Consider the following 22,328-nt stretch of genomic DNA (forward strand, 5'->3'; position numbering starts at 1 on the left):
ATATATAGTATAGTATTTATTTTATTTAATTAAATGTCTTTTAAATTTTTTTAATCAATTATATCCACAAAGCGGAAATTAAAATACTCCCACATACATTTGCGCTCTATTTTAAAAATATTCTACATTAACAAATTTTATGTGTATAACTTTAAGGTTGAACATTTTTACAATTATTTTCTTTTTAATTTGTTGTGTACTTTGTCAGATACTATATTATTTTAATATTTAAATAATACTCTTATTATTAATTTTAGTTTGAATGGAAAATAAAACAAATACAATAAATATAAATAAGTATAAATTAACAAATTATTTAGATTTATACATAAATATAAAATAAATATAAATAAACACCGCTGTGAAAAATTAAATTCTTAATCAAACACTTTACATTTCATTTATCTCATCCAACTTAATCTAAATGTTGCATAAAATTAATAAACAACCAGTTTCATCCATGGTGAAATTGACAGTTTCAGGTCAACCTTTATTGTTAGTAATTTAAGAATGACATTAAAATTAGTGTTTTAAAATTGGGTCAATTCGGCCTGTTGAATGGGATAGAATAGATTTGAATATTCTCATTTGATTGGAGAAATGTACTAGTATCCAACTAAATTAAAAGGTATCGTTCTCCATTAAAAATTAATTTTTTAATCTTTTAACATGTTAGAAACTACCAAATTAAAAGAAAAGAGATGGATTTTGCTTTCTCGAACCAAAATTCACTTAAATCAAATTTCACTTGAAACATTACTCTGCCAATTCTCAAATCACACTAGGGTTTGATACCAAAACCAAACATATATTAAGGGTATACAAGGATCTGCAAGACCACCAACAAAAAGTTGGCCGCAAGTTTGCAAATGCAATTTAAAAGAATGATGATAAGAAACAAGCCACAAAGATAACAACAGAGAACCTATCCCAGTGATAAATGAGAGCCTAAAATACAAAAATAGCTGCGAGCAAAAACATAACTCCCCTTCAAGAACTATGGTAAAGTGTGATTATTGTGTAAAAGCCAACTAATTTGTATATTATAAATTGTATGGTTAAGTTACACAAAATCTTGGCCAACCAAGAAAGCAATCAATCTACAAGCCACATTGACTCCACAGATGAAAACTCTTATAATTTAATCGTATTCTGCTTATCTGCTGGAGCCACACACTGCCATAATGAACGATAGGATGGAATATTAACTGCTTCAACCCCTAGGGCAGATAGGTTGCGGGCATACTCCTGGTGACAATATGCAAGAGTAGGGTTATCATCTAAAAGAAAGCATTAACTTAAAAAATTCATTATGAAATTATGGCATCCACGCCTTGCATGTTGCATGTGCACGTATCATGGATACCTGAATATCAAGGAATAACTGCATGCACATTTTGTCAGTGTCAGACACGTTATTATCGGATATGTCTGAACTTGCCCCTGCTCGTCTTTGTGCACTCTGTCTAATTTTCTGAAGTGAAGATTCTGTCTTTCTTGCCTACTCGTAATCAAAATTTCATAAGCATTATTAATTATTAAAGAATCCAAGAGATAAAAATTCCATCAATATAGTAATATCATCAATGTAGTTTGGATTCTTACCACACTAACAAGGTCGGCAGCTAATTCATAATAACGGTCAGTAATCTCTGTTGCAGCACAAAGGAGTATTTCCTTTTTAGTTTCACTTGCCAAATATCTAGAGGTTCTTTCCCCATCCAAAAAAGTCTGCATGTCATCAATATACAGTAAATTATTGAAAAACAATCATTTTTCTCAAATTCTACATAACCCAGTTTTCATGGCAGGTTCATCATTTGATTTCCTATTTTAACAAGGGAATTAGATGTTATCTTTCCATTTTTATAGCATGTGGAGACCGTAGACAAGGATAAGAATATTCAAAATTGGACACATGAAAGGCCACCCACCATATCAGATTGGATTTAATTTGCATGAGCATAGTTTCCCTGGCCTACTAAAATGCTAAGCACATAAGCAAAGATTCGACTTTCTTTTGGGGTTGAAATGTGAGGTCATAGGCTCACAGAAGCAGTGATACCTACGTGAACATGTAATAACCCTGTCGGCCTTCCAATAAATCATAACTTAATAATGGGTAGCTCGCGTAGCAATAGTTGTTTAATTATAAAAATTTGCATTAAAGTCAAAATGTGAGCCATTGGGCTCACAAAAGCTGTGATATACCTACATGAACAAATAATATTCAGCAGTTCATAACTTAATAAAGGTTTCCTAAAAGTAGCCCATCTAACAATATGAAAGTGTCTTGCATGGCATTACACAATTAGTTGTGTCAAGTACATACATAATACTCCCTCTGATCCATTTTTTAACAGACAAAAGATAAAACTGCATAAATCAACCAATTAGAACATCAAAAGTTGTTATTGCCACTTTATATTCCAAAAACACCCCTTGTTATTCATTAAATGATTTTTAAAAAAATTAATTGCAATTTTTTTAAATGGAGACAGTTAAATGAGCTTTATGAAATCGATGCAGCTGATAGTACCCCAACAATAAAATTTTAATGCCTTGCCAAGGATTTCCCACCAAAATTTGGCGAAAAGCATTTTAGTGGGTTGCAAAATTTCAAGTGCCCCTTAGGTTCCTGCTCCATATTTCTTTGGGTTGAGAATATTTCAAATGCCAAAAATTGTTTTAGCCACCAAGTTAAAATTTTTGTCAAAATTAAAATATTTTGTGGATCAGGAATTTCCATCAAATGCAAAAGAAAGACAAGACTGCATATCAAATGTCTCTCTATTCCTACACCTTTTATATTTGGGGTATTTAATTTAAGAGACATACTTCATTTTATACAGCATTAACTGGACATCCATGTTCCTTAAAGATTAAAAAGACCACTAGATATAGAATAGAACACTGCTTTTATGAACACCGGTGAAGCACCAGCAGCCAAATACCAGTTTGATTTAAACCATCATGGTTTAATGTTGAATACCTTTTGTGTGCCTCATGCAGTGGAATGGGTGTGGAAATAGGTGAGTGTATAGCATTAATGTCTCCTTGTATGGGGAATATTTTGTGAAAATAAAATTTATTAATAATATAGGGGTTTTCAAGGAAATTTATCAATTTAACAGTCTCTTATATAAAGGGCCACAAAAAATTATACGTGTCTCTTGTAAATAGGACCAGAGGGAGTAATAAGGAAACCAATTACCATAAATATATCAGACTCAACATCGTACTAGAAATAAATCACTATCGCATTGTGTTTAAATCCAGCTAACTACGAAAAGAAATAATCAGGGAGAAAATAATATAAACCACAAAACCTAATCAATGTCACATACCTTTAGTGGACGTAATACTCCCGTAACATATGGTGAATGCCTAACAGGTAGAGGTTTATTAGTCATCCTGTAAGTTGCAGTTATCCCCTTCATTTGTCTCAAGTCCTAGATTATTTTTGAACAAGCAAAAAATGAACAAACTGAAAGGGAATCGGGGGAAGCAAAGGAATAAAAATAATATCGAGAAAATCACAAAGATATTCATCCCGAGATTTGAATAATGCAACCAATTTAATGAATAAACATTGTAGAATACAACCTACCTCGACTGACTTTTCTACCAGTGACTCCACCACTGCTTTGACGACTAAGGGTTCTAAAGATTTCAAGGATTGACCACTCTGTAAAATGCTCTGCCTTACTGATTCAAGAACATCGAAGGAGCATGAAGATAAAACCTGGACCACATGTTGTAAGTAATCACCACGAACATGCTCCTCCAAACATCTGATATCATGAATAACCTACAAATGATTTCGCATCTGTTATGATTTCGCATCTGATATCATGAATAACTTAATTGTTATTTCATCATAGTACCATTTTTATGTATACCAAATCCTCAAACAGAACTTCAGAAAAAGTTTATTTAAAGTAGTGGATCCCCTAGATTTTCTTCAAGTCTTAAAGATACAGACACTAGTTAAGATCCCACGCAACTGTGATGGGAGGGGGCTGAAACCATTTGATGCTAGAACTGACCCCCGAACCGGACTAAACCGGTGGAGAAAAGCCAAAAAAAAAAAAAAAAACAAAGTGAAGGCATGATGCATACAAGGATAAAGTCATCTATGACAGCTGAAGCAGCCCATTCGCGCCCAGTGCTAGTGCTTGTACTGTGACTCTTGCGTGCAGTCAATCCAGATGACAGCCAATTTGAGTATCTGTAAGTTCAAAGAGAAGTTGGCTTATGTTTTGTCCGCAAAAGAGAAACACAAATTGTTAACATTCAACCTTAAACTGACCTAGAAAGAAGCTGCAAGGATAGGCGAAGGAACTTGTCAGAACAAGAAAGGACAAGAACATCTTCTCTCCAGCAAAATCTCAAACTATCCAACAGAGTTACACTTTGTTTTAGTGTTAAGTCTTGATAATTTGCTTCGCCGGGATCTAAATTTGGAATGGGGACAAGACTGGATGTTGTCAGTACAGAATCTAAAGACCCTGCTATTTCCTGAAATCTGAGGCAATTAAAGATATGAGTGAGATCCATATCACTAATAATTCAGGTATTCTTATAAAGTTATGACCATCTTAAAGAAGAGAATCACCTCAACGAAAAATACACTCCAAGATTCCATTGCTTCATGAACTCGGTATAAATAGTTTCGGATCGAAATTTAGCCACAGCAGATCTGGACGGACAGTGGCCTTGCATGAAATTAAATGACATGCATTAGTGAATATGTATAATCTTACTTGTATCAATAAATTTTAAAAATACATTGTTAAAAAATGCATTAAATAAACAAAACTGTTTGACACTTGAAGGCCATGTCATTCTTTTTGTTTCTCAAGGTGAAAAGTAACATTAGCTGAAAGGAGATATGACTACTACCTTCTAGAAAAGCCAAGAACTCCAAGCTAGAATTGTAATTTTTCAAGAACTCTGTTGGTCTTCCAGGAGAAAATGCACCTGGTTTTCCCTTCTGAATAGCAAAGAGGACCTCTCTAAGGATTGAATTGGCCAAGAAGTCAAAGACGTGTAAACCTGAATTTTCTGCACCAAATACCACACTTTAGATATGAAAATATAATGGTTTGATATGTAAGCATGATATATGTTGGCACAGCATAACGGCAGGCATGACCATAACTGACCAAGCTAACAGTACATGTAAAAAAAAGTGAAAGGTGATTTAATAAGTTATAAATCAAGAAGGATTAAGGACTGACATGGTCCAAGAAACCAATGCAGTATGACAGACTAAGGCTATTATGGATCCTAAAGTGGTAAGAAATAGTTAGACAAGGTACCAGCTGAAGAAATATCCAATAAAAATTTACAGTCTCTATCAATGCACTCCTTAATTTGTTGATAATCATTTTCAAGCCCATCCCCAGATGATCCAGCAGCCACAGCTGATGACCCATGTGGGATAATCTTCTGTATCAATGGAGCCACAACAGTAACTCGGAAGGTTTCTTCTGCATTCTTGGTGTTATCAATGGCAGCATATGCACGTAAGCAATTGTAAATTGCAGTTGCATCCCGGTGTTCAAGACCATCAACAAAGCAATGTCCCAGGCTTGCATCTACTAATAGGCTTGCATTTTGAATCCTCTTCTCCATATTCTCAATAAAAGGCAGGTTCTGTACTGGCAGAATAGAGAAAAAGAGATGAGCATGGAATGTACTATGATTTAAACAAAAATGATCAATTCTAAAATTAGAAGAAAGTTAAAATAAATACAAAGTATATCAATACGAGCAAAACTTCAAGGCACATATAATGCTATCAACCATCTGACACTTTGAATGTTACCCATTAATTCTTGGCAAGCTTTTACAAAAGTCATTTTTTTCTACTCGTTCATCATGACAATGTTGAAAATTGAAATAACAATGTTGAGAATCGGTTACAAATCAATTAGTATTGATTTGTATTCAATTAGTCATAAGTGTAAATTATATCATTACCTATTGTGTATACATATTTTGCATATAAATATACATTATGTGTGATCATATTCGACACACAGAAATACAATCACAACATGGTATCTAGAGCTGGTTGACCCACTGTCTTCCAGAGAATTTTTTTTTTTTTCGTTTCCGCAAAACATCCGGCCATTCACGGCACTACACGAGCGCACCACCGCTCCTGACGACTTTTCCGGCGAAGTAACCATACTGTCGGCATCGTCTCCTTCCAATCGGCAGGTATCACAAATCGCCGCCGCGGTCCGCCTTACAACGCGCCCTCACACGCCTCTGTCGTCGCCGTTTTCGCCGCCGACATCGCCTTCCTGTGCTTTTTCCAGATTTGCTCTCGGTTTTTTGCATCCAAGCAACCAAAAATCATGGGAGATACCGATTCCGCCACTTTTACGAAGGTTCCACTTATCCCGTGTGAGAAACTCACCGGAACAGCCAATTATAATATATGGGCTGGTGCTGTCAAAATGTGGTTTCATGGTCAAGGACATGAAGATCACTTAACTACAAAAGCAGAAAATATTACCGCCGCCAAACGCGATAAGTGGAAACAAACAGATGCTTCTCTATGCACTGTGTTATGGTTTTCCATAGCAACTAATCTTCAAGCACAATACCAAGCCTTTACCACTTGCTATGAGGTTTGGGAAAAGGCTAAGAAAGTGTTCTCCAATGATGTCCATAATCTTTACAGCGTCATCACCAAACTCAACTCTTTGAAATTGGAGAATATGGATATGCAAGCCTATCTGAGTAAGCTTGACGCGTTAAAGGCGAATTTCACAACCCTAATGCCCTTTACCAAAGATCCAACAACTTATGCTGAACAACAAAGTAAGTATTTCATGATCGTGGCACTTGCCGGACTACCATCAGAGCTTGATTCTGTCCGGAACCAGATTTTATCAGGATCCAATGTTCCAAACTATGAAGCAGTTAGTGAACAACTATTGCGTTTGGCTACACCTCACGCCTTTGGACCGGTCTCCACTCCTTCTCCCACTGAATCATCTGCTCTTGCTTCCAACTATCATGGTCGTGGTGGACGAACCGGCGGAAGGGGTGGACAACGTCATGGTATTCGTTGTAACTATTGCAATCGTTACGGTCACATTGAAGCTGATTGTCGTACAAAGGCAAGAGAACAACAACGACAACCACGGGTCGCTGCCGTTGCTCAACCGGACAACACTAAAGACATTACAATTTCCGCCGCTGATTACAATGATTTTCTCCAATTCAAAGCAGCCCATCAACCATCATCATCTGTTGCTGTTGCTCAGTCGGGTAATCCTGTAGCCTTTGTATCTACATCTTCTCTTGGTCCTTGGGTCCTTGACTCTGGTGCCTCTGATCATATGACTGGTAATAAATCACTTTTATCTCACTTGTCTTATTCTGATTCTTTGCCTTCTGTCACTGTGGCTGATGGTTCTAAAATCAAAGTTCAAGGCCTCGGTCAGGCACACCCACTTCCAAACCTGTCTTTAGAGTTTGTTCTTTACATTCCTGGTTGTCCTTTTAACCTGATATCTGTTCATAAGCTTACTCATACTCTTGATTGTTCAGTCATTTTTTAATAAAAATTCTGTTTATGTTCAGGATCGACGTACAGGACGGACGATTGGAGCAGGGAGTGAATCTGGAGGATTATATCATCTATCTCTACCGGTGGCATGTTCAATTTCGTCTCAAGACCTTACACATCAACGTTTGGGTCACCCTAGTCTTAATAAAATGCGTCTTTTAGTTCCTGGTTTTTCTAAGCTTTCATCTTTTGAGTGTCAGTCGTGTCAATTAGGCAAACATACTCGTAGTACTTACTGTCAACGAGTAAATAAAAGTGTTGCATCACCATTTGCTTTAGTTCATTCTGATATTTGGGGTCCTAGTCGTGTGAAGTCTACCTTAGGATATTACTATTTTGTAACTTTCATCGATGATTTCTCACGATGTACTTGGTTATTTCTAATGAAAAATCGTTCAGATGTTTTCCAAATATTCCAAGAATTTTATGCTGAAATTAAAAATCAATTTAACACTTCCATTAAAATTTTACGTACTGATAATGCTCGTGAATATATGTCATCCCAGTTTCAATCTTTTTTAACATCACAGAGAATTATTCACCAATCATCATGTGCTCATACACCACAACAAAACGGTGTTGCCGAACGGAAGAATCGTCATTTAGTTGAAACCGCTCGGACTCTTTTACTTCACCATAATGTACCTTCTCGTTTTTGGGGTGATGCCATCCTCACAGCTTGTTATCTTATCAACCGAATGCCTTCATCGGTCCTTCAAGATCAAATTCCATACTCTATCTTGAATCCACAACATGACCTCTATCACATTCCGCTTCGCGTCTTTGGTTGCACATGCTTTGTTCATGATCTTAGTCCAGGTAAAGACAAACTCTCTGCCAAATCTCTAAAATGTATTTTTCTAGGCTACTCTCGTATACAAAAAGGATATCGTTGTTTCTGTCCTCAACTTCAACGGTACATTGTTTCCTCTGATGTTACATTCTTTGAAGGTTCCCCATTTTTCTCTGCCTCTGTGTCACCCGATGAGACTTGTAACTTAGATGCTCAAGATGTCCCTTCTGTCATTCCCACACCCATTAAACCTCCATTGCAGGTCTACCAGCGTCGGACACCCCGTCCATCGGAAGTTAGAGATGATATTAATCCACCAGCACCATCTCCTACTCCAACTGTTCCTCCAGCTACGTCACCTGAACTTGACCTCCCTATAGCATTACGAAAAGGTATTCGATCTCATACTCCAAATCCTAAATATGTTTGTGTTTTAAATTATGACCGTCTTTCTACTTCCTATGTGTCTTTTGTGTCTGCTTTGGATTCTGTGTCTATTCCTAAGTCTACAGGTGAAGCTATGACTGATCCCAATTGGCGTCAGGCGATGATGGAAGAAATGGCTGCATTGCATTCAAATAATACTTGGGATATTGTTACTTTACCTTCCGACAAAACTACAGTAGGATGTCGATGGGTTTATACAGTGAAGGTTGGACCAGATGGTAAAATCGATCGTTTTAAAGCTCGTTTGGTAGCCAAAGGATATACACAGATATTTGGTCTTGATTATGGTGACACTTTTTCTCCAGTGGCCAAGATTAGTTCAGTCCGTCTCTTCCTTGCAATGGCTGCTATTAATCATTGGCCGCTTCATCAATTAGACATTAAAAATGCCTTTTTACATGGAGAATTGGAGGAGGAAGTATATATGGACCAACCTCCAGGTTTTACCGTTCCCGGCAATTCTAGACTTGTCTGTAGGCTTCGTCGGTCTCTTTATGGGCTGAAACAGTCTCCACGTGCTTGGTTTGGTCGCTTCAGCTCTGCCTTGATACAATTTGGTATGACTAGATGTGAATCAGATCACTCGGTTTTCTTTCTTCTTTCCTCTACCGGTCAACGCATCTTTCTTGTGGTCTATGTTGATGACATTGTTATCACTGGAGATGATACAGAGGGTATCCAACGGCTCAAAATGCATCTTTTCAACAACTTTCAGACAAAAGATTTGGGTCCACTCAGATACTTCTTGGGTATTGAAGTTGCTCATTCCTCGTCAGGCATTGCAATTAACCAACGTAAGTATGCATTAGACATCCTCAATGAAACTGGTATGCTTGATTGTCGTCCAATTGATACTCCTATGGATCCCAACGTCAAGCTACTTCCGGGTCAGGGGGAGCTGTTGAAAGACCCGGGAAGATATCGACGTCTAGTGGGTAGACTCAATTATCTTACCGTCACCAGACCAGATATTACTTTTGCAGTGAGCATTGTGAGTCAATTTCTGAATGCTCCTTGTGATACTCATTGGAATGCAATTATTCGGATTCTCAGATATATAAAGAATGCACCAGGAAGAGGCCTATTATATGAAGATAAGGGTGATGCTAAAATCACGTGTTATTCCGACGCAGATTGGGCAGGATCACCGTCGGATAGGAGATCCACTTCTGGATATTGTGTTCTTATTGGAGGAAATATGATCTCATGGAGGAGCAAGAAACAAAACACAGTTGCACTATCTAGTGCTGAAGCTGAATATCGTGCTATGGCAGCAGCATCAAAGGAACTTGCGTGGCTCAAGAATTTACTCTCTGAACTTAAGTTGGGAGACCTTCAGGACACAAGACTCATATGCGACAATCAAGCGGCACTTCACATTGCATCCAATCCGGTATTCCATGAACGGACCAAACACATAGAAATAGATTGTCACTATGTAAGGGAAAAAGTACTATCAGGAGAAATAACCACAGAGTTCGTCAAATCTGAAGATCAATTGGCTGATATGTTTACCAAGTCTCTTAAGGGTTCTCGAGTGAATTATATTTGTAACAAGCTCGGATCATACGATATATACGATCCGGCTTGAGGGGGAGTGTTGAGAATCGGTTACAAATCAATTAGTATTGATTTGTATTCAATTAGTCATAAGTGTAAATTATATCATTACCTATTGTGTATACATATTTTGCATATAAATATACAGTATGTGTGATCATATTCGACACACAGAAATACAATCACAACAAACAAAATAGATAGTGACATGAGATATTTGATCATAGTAAAAAAAACATGGTTCTATTTTTATTTCTATTCAACAAATAGTCAAATGATTCCTCCAAACAAAGAGATACCAACATCAACCACACACATAATAGCTTCCTTTCTAGACTTTCTCACCCTGCAGTCCACTGACCCTGCCAACTACAATTGAAGCTAAATGAGCATGCGCATTAAACACAAACAGTAGATTATGGACCTGCAGTGCCTGGTGGTTCTGTATAGTAATTAAATACATATTAAATTAATTAATTTGACTAATCATATCTATAAATTACCTAACATGGCTATCATTGTCAGTTTTTTCCATTTCAGGTTCCTTTATTTTTTCCTTTCAGAATTCTTATTGGTCAGTGGTGTGTGTGTAAATAATAGTAACCAAAATAACAACCAACACATAGCATACAAAATAGTATACCATTGACCTCTCACGAAGCTTCTGTAAACAATTTCTACTTGGTTTTCTACAAAAAAAATTGGTGCCAACTAATTTATATTTTTTCTGGAAATTGGAGACACGAGTATAAAGGCACACAAACACAACATTCAAGTTTTCAGCAAAATGAAAAAATTAAAACAAACCTTTGCATGTGTAACATAGAATTTTAGCCTGTTCATCTCGCTGGCAATTCTTTCCAGCAGCATACTTTGAGTCTCTCTGACACTTGTGCCGTTCTCATGCACAGAAACCCCATTGCTCAATGAATTTTTCTCCGGTAAACTCACATCTCCATTTGACCAGTCAGAGGGTACACTGGGAAGCTCTTTTATTAGTTTTTCAACCTGCAATTGTCAACGAATATGTTAGAAATTGGTTCTATTATGAATTAATTATGGGATAGATACTGTTTATTGAATAATATAGATGATAGGATAAAGAATAAAGAGAAATTAGAGTAGTTAAAGTAGTCATGACTCGTTAGAGTAATTAGCTAGCTAGTTAGTTAATTAATTGTTGGCAAGGTTGCTTTCTGTTTTAAGTTAGTTGCTTGTGACCCCTTGTCCCGTTCTATTGTATAGGAAATATATAAATTAAGGCTTCTACTCCTTTCGAAATCATCTTTGGCCTATCTTAGTTTTGATTGGTTTTATAACCAATGTAGGAGAGCTTGCTCTTTTAGCATTTCCTATTTTTTAACAAAAAGTGTTCTTCCAACTACTGGGTTCCTAACAACAGAATACTTACTCTGAGAATAACTTCCACAGAGGTCCTTATTTACAAGACAGAATTGCAACTGTCATAAACATACAAACAGTAACTGCAGAAAATTATCAACCTTTAGGAATTTGAGAGCTTAGTCTCTCCCAAACCAATCAAAATACTTTACAAAATATCCAACACCCTCTATCTGTTTCCTCCACTCATATTTATACTTATTTTAGTAAATAACTATCTTATTTAAATAACTACTACTACCTATTTTATCAAAGAACTGCTGCACAACAGAGGTAGTACTAGCAGAATATTGAGCCACTGCCTTCTTTCTCAACCCTAAAGCTTCCAAAACCAATGCAAGAAATGATTGTCAACATACAAATCTTATCGAATGTGATGCCCAGATGATGAAAAAGTTTCCCCCACAGGTTTAGAAACTTTCTTTGAAATAAACAAAAACCAAGTAATGTCATTGATTCTAGACTAGACCCTAACTAAAACTAAACAAACCTCACACACAGTAGCATAATAATCTTCCTACTCAAACAAATACACTGCATTATACTATGTAGTAAGATTGCACTATCGCTGTGGAAAATTGGTTCACTTTTCAGGAGGCAAAATTTATACTAAAGGCATAAAATTGATTTCTGCTAATTTGGATGATCTCGATTAAAATTAACTTTGCCGCCAAGATTGATTCTAACTCGAAGCTAGAATATGGAGTGTTTGCTTCTACTGTTCCACAATTAATTTTTACCTATGAATTTAATGTATAACTCAGTCTTACATGAATTGAATGTATCCAAATACAAATCACTTCACATTCAACTCACTCTTAGCAAAAAAATCAATTTTTCATAATCAATTCACTCAAAATCAATTTTTCAAACAGCAAAACCAAACACACACGAAATACCATTAGATCTCACATCAATAATCAAAAGCACTACCTTAGAAACAACGTGAAACGTATCGAGGAGAAGCTCCAAAGTCTCTCTCGCCGAAGCCGCTTCAGATCTTTGCTTCAAACCATTCTTAATAGCCACAAGCGACACATCCACAGATCCCCTAAACTGCTCAATCTTCTCCCTAAGCTCCACCAGCGGCGCCCTCATCCTCACCACAGCAGCGTCCACATCAACAAGCTTAGTACTTAGGTTAACAAAATCAGCGTAATCGCGGTTAATTAGATCAATGAGTTCATGATTCAGCGACGAAAGGTAGTTGTTAAGCTCTGAACGGAGAGTATCGAAGGGAACGAAGGTTCGGAGTTCGGAAATGTAGGATTCGGAATCGAAGTCAGGGGAGAGGAAGGATGCCGGTTTGAACCAGAGCGGGTGGGAGTCGAGTGGATCGGAGAAGAGGTTGGTGGCGGATCTGTGATGCGCTGGGATCGGATCCGCCATTTTGGTGAGGAATTGTTTGGGATTTGGTCAGAAAATATGAATTTGTTTGTAGTTAGAAGTGGGAAATTCAGAACATAACTGTAAACGGCTCGCACTGGGATTTAGTCCTTCTTCTTTTTGTAATCTCCACCGGCAATTTTACGTCGGAGATTTACCATAGATGAGTATAACTAAACTTGTCAAATTAAATAATATAATAATAATAATTGAATTTTAATCATAAACATATTTTTTCTATAAAGAATTTTAATTATGAATGTCTTCCATGCGGTGTATTTGCATGGTATATTTTTTGAGTTTTTCTGAGGTGAAATGGGTGTAATCGGTTGGACATATCCGTTTTATCTGCATTTTAAAATTTATTTAGATAATTTAAGAGAATTTTTCAAGTCACTCTTATATGGTGAAAAACAGCTTTGAAATCTCCAAAATATTTTTTTGGAAGTGCATATTCGAATGTATTTTTTGTCTACATTTTCAAGATGTTTCGGATATGCACATCCAAAACCATCCTATGTATACGAAAACAAATCATTCAGATGTCTACATGCGAATTTTTGTCTGTGTTTGCCATTTCTATTTAAAGCTGCATCATTATATTGATAAAAACGGATAAACGGATTAACATAACCTGATACGATTTAGACGACAAAATGAATTGAAAATAACAATTATATTAGATGTTCTGAAATACCAAAATACAGTACATAGGTTGTTCTGAAAATGCGAAATGTATATATATTTCATCGGGAAATATAAAACATAATAACGTAGGTTACTGCTACTAAGTATGCCTAATCCTAACCCCTTACGACCTCCTCTGCCTCCTATAGCTCGTCGCACTGGACGCCTCCCTGACCATCCTCTCAACTATGGCAACCGCCTCTGCACCGTCCCTCTCAATGATCCCTCTATCCAATGCCTCATGTTCAATCAAGTGTATCCACTAACATATCGGTAGGGCATCAGTGGCATGGTCACCATCGCCATGTTGATTCTCCAAGAGCTCCTCATGAGTTGGCCTAGGTATACGCCAAGGAGGACGTACCTTGCATCCCTAGGCATGTCATCAGTATATGTCGGATCAGGATCGTAGGCTGCTCCATTGTTGCACCAAACCGGACACACTATATATCCTGAACCTCCTCCTGAGGTACCTCTACCTACTCTCGTACCTCGTCCTTCTGAGGTCGCCCAACCTACTCTTGTACCTCCTCCTCCCGAGATACCTTAACTTGCTCTCGTATCTCCTCCTTTTGAGGTAGCTCAACCTGCCCATTGGCACGAGAGGATGACACCTGAAACAAGTGACCCCTCGGTGCAAATGTGGACCCTCCAAGCACTTCCTCCTGCCGTACTCGACCCCGTCCCCGAGTCATATTTTGTTGTGCAACTCTTTCACGCCGAGTAGAGGTTGTTTGGCTTGGCCTTCCTTGTTTTAATCGATTGTTCGGACCCTCGTTGTCAGCCATTTTCTTGAAAAAATGATAATTGTTAATTAGAGGGAAGGAAGGAAACAAGTTTAAAAAATTAAAAAAAAAATCGCATGTGCATATCTGAAACTGGTTAAAGGGGATTTTGGATATGCACATCTAAAACCACCTGCGAACTGCCATTTTTGCAAAACTTCCCCTTCTTGCCCTAAGTCATCGAAAAGGCTTAATTTATCACCCAAACACCCACATTAAACTACTTTAACATCAACATATACAAATGTGATTAAATCTAACAATCCTAATAACCAATTTTAGAATTGCAAATATAAATTGGGAAAACTTACGCAATGTTGGAGGGGGGGTTTTAAAGATTAGTTGAAATGAGTTGAAGATGCTTCAACAGAGCTTTTGATTCTTCAATATCAATTAAGTATGTGTTGAAATGAGTAAAAAGTGGTGATTTGAGTAGAAATGGGTTGTTTTGGTATCGAATGTGTTTTGAAAGAATGAAGAGAGTAGGGGGAAGGTTTTGTTTGCGCTGAACTATTGTTCATATTTTAAGGGCTTTGATCTTGTCTGGATCTGGTTTTTAATCGGGAGCAGTGAGCTTGATACTCATAATGGTACCACATACATTGAGTCACATTGATTGCATTTCGAGTCGCATTGTTGTTATGTGATTGTTTGAATTGATGTGTTTTCTTGTGTGGTAATCTCATTTGTGTTGTGTGCAATACTTGTGGAACTTGTTCAATTATGAAGTGTGAGGAATGGTAATACTATTGTATGCTATATTCATTGTACATATTGTATGTATTCATTATGATGTGAATTCTCACCCTTCTGTTTGAATGATGTTCATTGTGACATCGTGCAGGCTCCGACAAGTAGTGAGCTTATACGAGGATTTAGCCGAGGAGCCTTTCGGTTTTATCTTTTCATTAGGTAGTGAGTCATGTGCTCTGATCATGTAACACTGAGGGGTTTATTTGAACTCATATTTTGAATATTTGAATATTGTTATCTTTGTTTTATTGGATATGATATTTTGGATATCATGTGTTGATGGCTATGTTGCCAATGTTGAATTCATATGACATGTAAATACATGAATTGATTTATGTTATATGATTTGGTAGATGAATATAGTATGGGATATATTCTTTGAAATTACTTGAGATTTATTTATTCCGCGTGCGATATGCATAATGTATGAAAGCATGAAGTTTCAAATTGTGTTATGAATTGATCAGGTGCATGTTTGTATATTTACTTGGATTTTCTTTGCAGTGAAAACAATATGTGACACCCTTTTTATTATACACATGTTAATACTCTGTGAATGTTTATTATATTTTGGGGTTTAGAAAAGAAGTGTTACACATATCCGAACACACCGTTTTTCTGGAAAAAAATGTGACTTCGCATGTGCATATCCGAACGCACCTTTTTTTTTTTTGAAAAAAAGGTGATTTCAATATGTGCATATGCGAAGTTACTTTTTTTTTTCAAAAAAAAAGTGCATGCGGATATGCACATGTGAGGTCTAGGAATATTTTGTGCTTTTCACTTGAGACCTATAAGAAGGTATATGAGTATACTAAAAAACTCCCTAATAAAACTAACGTAATGGAGCTGGGCGAAACATAATAGAATGGAACTAAATGGAGTGAAATTGAACATAAACCCCATTCCATTATTTGAATATTTAACGACATAGCTGAATTAATATCTCGTTCCATTGTTTAGAAATTGGTTGGAGCGAAAAATATTATTTTTTTAATTTCATATTTACCTTTTACTTCAAAAATATTAATATGGTTAATGTGAAATTTTAGAGGATAAAATTGAAATTGTGCTATTAATTTATTTTATTCAATTTGATACACCCAAATTTGGAGGAATGGAAAATGGGCTAAAGTATTGGATGGAATGAGTTCCATCACATTCCATTACATTTATTTTTTATAAAAGCAAACAATGGAATATAACAACGTTCTACTCCATTCTATTCATTTTTTATAAAACCAAACAATGGAACATAACATCATTTCACTCCATTCTATTTTATTCTTTTCCATCAATCCAAACATACCCTTAGTGTATACCAGACCAAAAGTATAGATCTGCATCATGTAATGTGACTGTTTCACCTCGTCCTATTTATTTTGCGGGCATGGGCATTTACATTTTTTGTATTTTTACGCTTAAAATGTGCAATGCCCGCAAGTCCACTCCACCCCACCTTCACTGTTAGTGTGGAACGAACAAAGGTCTTAGGTCCGCACCCTCAAGTATGTTTGCTCCGTTTTTTCAAGCTTTTGTAAGGCGGACCTAAATGAGACGTGCATGTCCATTTGTCACCCATAGTTGACACTCAATATTGCACGACATCGTAAACACTATTCCAGCGTACTAGAATAAATTAATTAAATATTGACACCCACTTTTTATATCCTTCTTTCACTCTCATTACTTTTGCACTGGTACCTCTTTTTCTTTCTTTCTCCCACCATTCTCTCACTCATTCTCCCAGTGTTCTTCTATTTGCATCTCTAACCATTCTTTTTTTTTGTTAAAGTATGCATTAAAGTCTTAAGTGATCAAGAGAAAGAAAATATGTTTCAAAATTTTTAGAAATCAAAAAATCGAAAAGCAGTAGAAATGTCTTGTTTGGACGGTCTGCGAATATTAGGTTTGGTCAGTTAGGTTTGCGAATCCATTCGTTAATGTTAGAATATTAGATATATACTCTAATATAGTTTTAATTAATTTTAGAGATACTATAAATTAATATGAAAAAGATATTATAAGATATTTATAATATTTTATTCTAACAATTAATGAGTTTTATTTTGGGCTTTGTTATGGATCTGTTGGATTTTAGCAATTATAAATATGTATATCTTTTGTTATTACAGTGTGGCAAGTTTAGAGTTTTAGAACAAAAGGGAGAAATGGTTAAGGGAATTCCAAGGAAAAACTTAGAAAGGCAAATATTTTTTGAAAAAGCTTAGGAGTTATCTAAGAGGGTTGAGAAATATTTCTAAACACATTGGGTTTGTGTGATTCTTATATTAAAAGTTGGAGAGATTGAGAAACACTTGGGTAAAAAATAGGGGTTTGTTCTTAGAAATTCGGAAGACTATTTTCTTGTAACTCATTTGTCATCTTTTGTAACAACTTTTCGAGTATATTAAATTGGAGAGTTGTTATATTCCCTAGACGTAGATCATTTGATCGAACTGGGCAAATAAAACTTTTGTGTTTCTCCCCTTATTTTATCTTCTTATGCCGAGTTTATTCACTATTTATTGGTTATTATTGCTCAAGGCCATTAATTTTGGTTGATATTGTTTTTTGACTCACACATCAAATTTCCTGATGTGAGTTCGAAGACAGTGATTTTGGATTGTGGAAAGTGAATATACAAACAATTTTAACTCTAGATAATTGTATTGAACCTTTGAAGAGATAGGCATTTATGCCTGCAAGACTTGTACAAATAGAGAAGACTGGGGTGGTAGATAAGGCTAAGAGTGTCAGTATCTTGTGTCTCAGGGATAAAATTTTAATGGAAGTCGCCAGAGAGCAGACTTTTGCTTCGATGTGAGAAAATGTTGAATCATTGTATATGACCAAGTCTTTGAATCATCGTTTCAACAAGTAGTAACAAGGTATTGTGGGTAACAATTTTGGATCATTCGCAAGGTCCATAGACAAAGGCCCAATTAGAGGGCCCAACAAGGAAGGCACAAACAACAAATGGAAAACATGTGAGACCTTAACTAAACTGAAGCACATAATCTCGACCTCTGACCTATCTCTTACCGTCAAATCTAATTGAACGACAACTCGCATAATGCGTCGAGTTAAAGTGGATCAGTTTTAACCGCTCACACTATATAAGTCCCACAACGTCAATTTAAGGTATCTTTTTCACTCCGACTCCGATTCCAAACTACTTTTCAAATACTTCACTAACTTGTGTCTTAAGGTGTGTTTGGTTCGAGGTAAATGGAGGGGAGGGGAATGGAGGAAGTATTTATAATAAAATGTGTTTAGTTCAATTTTAAGGAGGGGAGATGAGGGGAGCAAAATCCCTTCAAATCACATTTTTTGTGTCTCCCCCGATTCGGGGTATTTTGAGGGGAGAGGAGGGGAAGGAATGTGATTGTTGATATTTAATAAATTAATTTATTTACTAAAATATCCTCTGTTTAATTTAATTATTGCAAAATTATTATTTTCTTACGACTGTTTCTTCTTTTTTTTTGTGATTTTTCTCTATTGCTTCTATCAATTTATTATAATTATTCTTTACCTTCAAATTATTATTTTTATTAATAAAAATTTTAATCTTCGCAATTTTTTATTTTTATGTTTATTTATATTAACTTTTTTCTAATTTTATTATGTATTCTATTATATATATATATATATATATATTTTTATATAAAATTTTAAAACCATTCATTTTTTTTTATATAAAATTTTAAAACCATTCATTTTTTTTCTAATAATAAGTTATTTTATGTATTTAAAAGTTGTCATCAACGCATAGATATTTTTGTGTCAAGAGTTATAATATGTATTAAGTGTAGTCAATTTTTTTAACATGATGTGGTAAGTTATACATTTTTAACCACTCAATATTACAAATATTATTTCCAAAAAAATATTTATGAAATTTTCACATTTGAATATCATATGAGCTATATAAAATCATAAGGATAAAAATATAAATTATTAATAAAACACATTACATTCGTGAACCAAACATATTTTTAACCAAAATCCCTCCTCTCCTCTCGTTTGAACCAAACATACATCTTATTAATAAAAATCCCTCTCATTCCCTTCTCTTCCTTTCTCTCCATTAAAATCCCTCTCATTCCCTTATCTTCCCTTCTCTCCATTAAAATCCCTCTCCTCTTCTCCCCCTCAATTGAACCCAACAGACCCTTAGGGTGTGTTTGGTTTGAGGTAGATAGAGAGGAGGGGGAAGGAATATTTATAATAAAATGTGTTTAGTTCAATTTTTAGGAGGGGAGGGGAGCAAAATCCCTCCAAATCACATTTTTTGCGTCCCCCGAATCGGGGGGATTCGGGGGGAGAGGATGGAAGGTGATTTTGATATTTTAATAAATTAATAATATTTATTAAAATATCCTCCATTTTATTTTATTATTTTAAAATTATTATTTTCTTTCGTGTTCCAACTTTTCTTTTTTGCGATTTTTCTCGATTGTTTTCATCAACTTATTATAACTATTATCTACCTTTAAATTATTTTCAGATTTTTTACTTAATATATATAAATCATAATCATTTCATTATTTTTATAATTTTTTTAATATTTATTATGTTCATGTTTTCTTCTAATTTTGTTATTTATCCTATTATATTTTCTTTTGTATCAAGTTTTAACTCATTCACTTTATTTAATGTATTTGCTTGGTTAGATGATTCATCACGATTTAAAAATTGTTATTAGTATATAGTTTCATTTATGTCTGAGATTTATAATATGAATCAAGTGTACTCAGTTTATTAACGTTATGACTATTAAAAATTTTATTACGAAAATATTAGGTATGAATTTTTCATATTTGAATATCATACGACTTTTATAAGATCTTAAGGATAAAAATGTAATTTGTTAATAAAACCCCTTCCCTCTCCTCCTGAACCAAACATATTTTTAATTAAAACCCCTTCATTCTCATCCCCTCTCTTATTTTGAACCAAACACTTATCTAATTAAAAAAAATTCTCACCTCCCCTCTTATTCCCTCTATTAAAATCTCCCCCGTCATTTGAATCAAACAGACCCTTAGGATCTGTTTGCTTCAACGGAGGGGAGGAATTTTAATAAAGGGGAGTGAAAGGAAGGGGGTATTTTAATTAAAAGTATGTTTCATGTTTGGTTCAAAAGAGGGTGACGGGGAGGAAGGATTTTTAATCAGAAATTTGTTTGGTTCAGGAGGGGAGGGAACGGATTTTAAAACTAATTTACTTTTTAACCCTTAAAATATTATAACACTCCTGCTAAATTAAATAAAAACAATGTGTTATTAAAAAAAAAATTGTCAATTCACAAACAACATAGATAATCTAACACAAAATATTTAATATTTCAAATACTTTAAAATATATTAAAGCGTAAATAAAATATTGATAAATTTCATACAATAATAATATGTTCTATGATCAGATGAATTATTTTATCATCTTGATGATCCATCTAATTCCATAAAATATTTTTAAAATTAGATTATAGATAATATATATAGCTCATATACTATAATACAACACATGAGTTATAAAACAATTAAGTTCTTACAAACAAAATAATAAATAAAAATGAATACAATAAAACATGTGAAAAAATAAAGAATGTTAAGTTAGCATATTAATAAAAAAATAATAGAGTTGTCGGAAAAAAATGGAGGAATTCTAATAAGGCGACAAAAATTAATGTATAATATATATTAAAAACAATTTAGGATTTTAATTAAAAAGTGAGGATAATTTTATCAATATAACAAAAAAAAATTATCATAACTCCTCTCCCTCCCCTCCCCTCCAAATCCCTCAAATTTGGAGGAAACACAAAATTGCTCCAAGAGGGAATTGATTACCTCAAATCTCCTTCCCTCATAAAAAATTGAACTAAACATAATTAATTTTAAATATTCCCTCCCCTCCCCTCCAAAACCCCCAACCAAACGAACTCTTAGAGTGTTAACCTTACAAATCCACGTCAATCTATCGTACTAAAAATTATCATCACTAGATTGAAAAATCTCATTTCTATCTCATTTTTTATTCTTGGTTCCAACAAGAAACATAAACGTTTAAATCAATTCATTAAAGATCTAAAAATGCATAGCTCATGTGAGTCGATCCCTTGAATAAATTTAAGGTCTAAAACAAACTCATGAACCAATTAATCAATTGTTTGAATAGTTTCACCTTCCAAATATTTCTAAATAATCACTTGAATCGATTTAAACATGACTTGTTGATTTCATTTAAAGGACCTTTTAATTGTTTCTCATTAGAATTTTATGTTTGTAACCTTTTAAAAAAAGGGAAAATTATGCTGACCTCCCTTGAGGTCGGTTCAAATGACACCCTCTCTAATTTTAAAATATGCACTAATTTTTCTTAAACTTAAATATACCAACAAAATATTTTAGTTACAGACAAAAAATCGTAGATAATATATATATATATATATATATATATATATATATATATATATATATATATATATATATATATATATATATATATATATATATATATATATATATATATATATATATATATATATATATATATATATATATATATATACACACACATGCACACAGGAGTGTTACTAAAAATTAGAAGGGAATGTTGTTATTTTAATAAATCTCAGGAAAGGTTAGTGCATAATTTAAAACTAAAGGGAGTGTGAGTGCAGTTTTAATAAATCTCAAGGGAGGTAATAGGAATTTCCCCAATAGTGTTATTCTTGAGATGAAAAGTGATGTATATTTTCATTTACTAAGATGATTAAGTGTTGAGTGGTACTGGGTTGTTGAAGATAAGGGGTCTACAAGTGTAATTGCTCCCTCTAGAATATGGTAAACTCCATTTTAGAAATAGTGAAAGTTATTCTCATGTTTTCCATTGGATTACACAAGAGGATAAG

General features: G+C 34.6%; 1 protein-coding gene across 1 annotated transcript; it reads right to left on the reverse strand.

Moving 5' to 3' along the window:
- Positions 1-934: 934 nt before the first annotated feature.
- Positions 935-13,358, reverse strand: LOC131636943 (conserved oligomeric Golgi complex subunit 2). The gene is made up of 12 exons (XM_058907524.1): positions 12,729-13,358; positions 11,202-11,402; positions 5,325-5,661; positions 4,906-5,067; positions 4,619-4,718; positions 4,313-4,528; positions 4,123-4,231; positions 3,611-3,811; positions 3,348-3,452; positions 1,606-1,731; positions 1,367-1,501; positions 935-1,248 (listed from the first exon to the last, which is right to left on the reverse strand). The coding sequence occupies exons 1-12, from the start codon at positions 13,182-13,184 to the stop codon at positions 1,135-1,137; spliced, it is 2,262 nt and encodes a 753-aa protein (XP_058763507.1). The 5' UTR covers positions 13,185-13,358; the 3' UTR covers positions 935-1,134.
- Between the last annotated feature and the right edge of the window lie 8,970 nt (positions 13,359-22,328).

This window comes from Vicia villosa, linkage group LG1 (assembly GCF_029867415.1).
Source record: "Vicia villosa cultivar HV-30 ecotype Madison, WI linkage group LG1, Vvil1.0, whole genome shotgun sequence".
Lineage (NCBI taxonomy): Eukaryota > Viridiplantae > Streptophyta > Magnoliopsida > Fabales > Fabaceae > Vicia > Vicia villosa.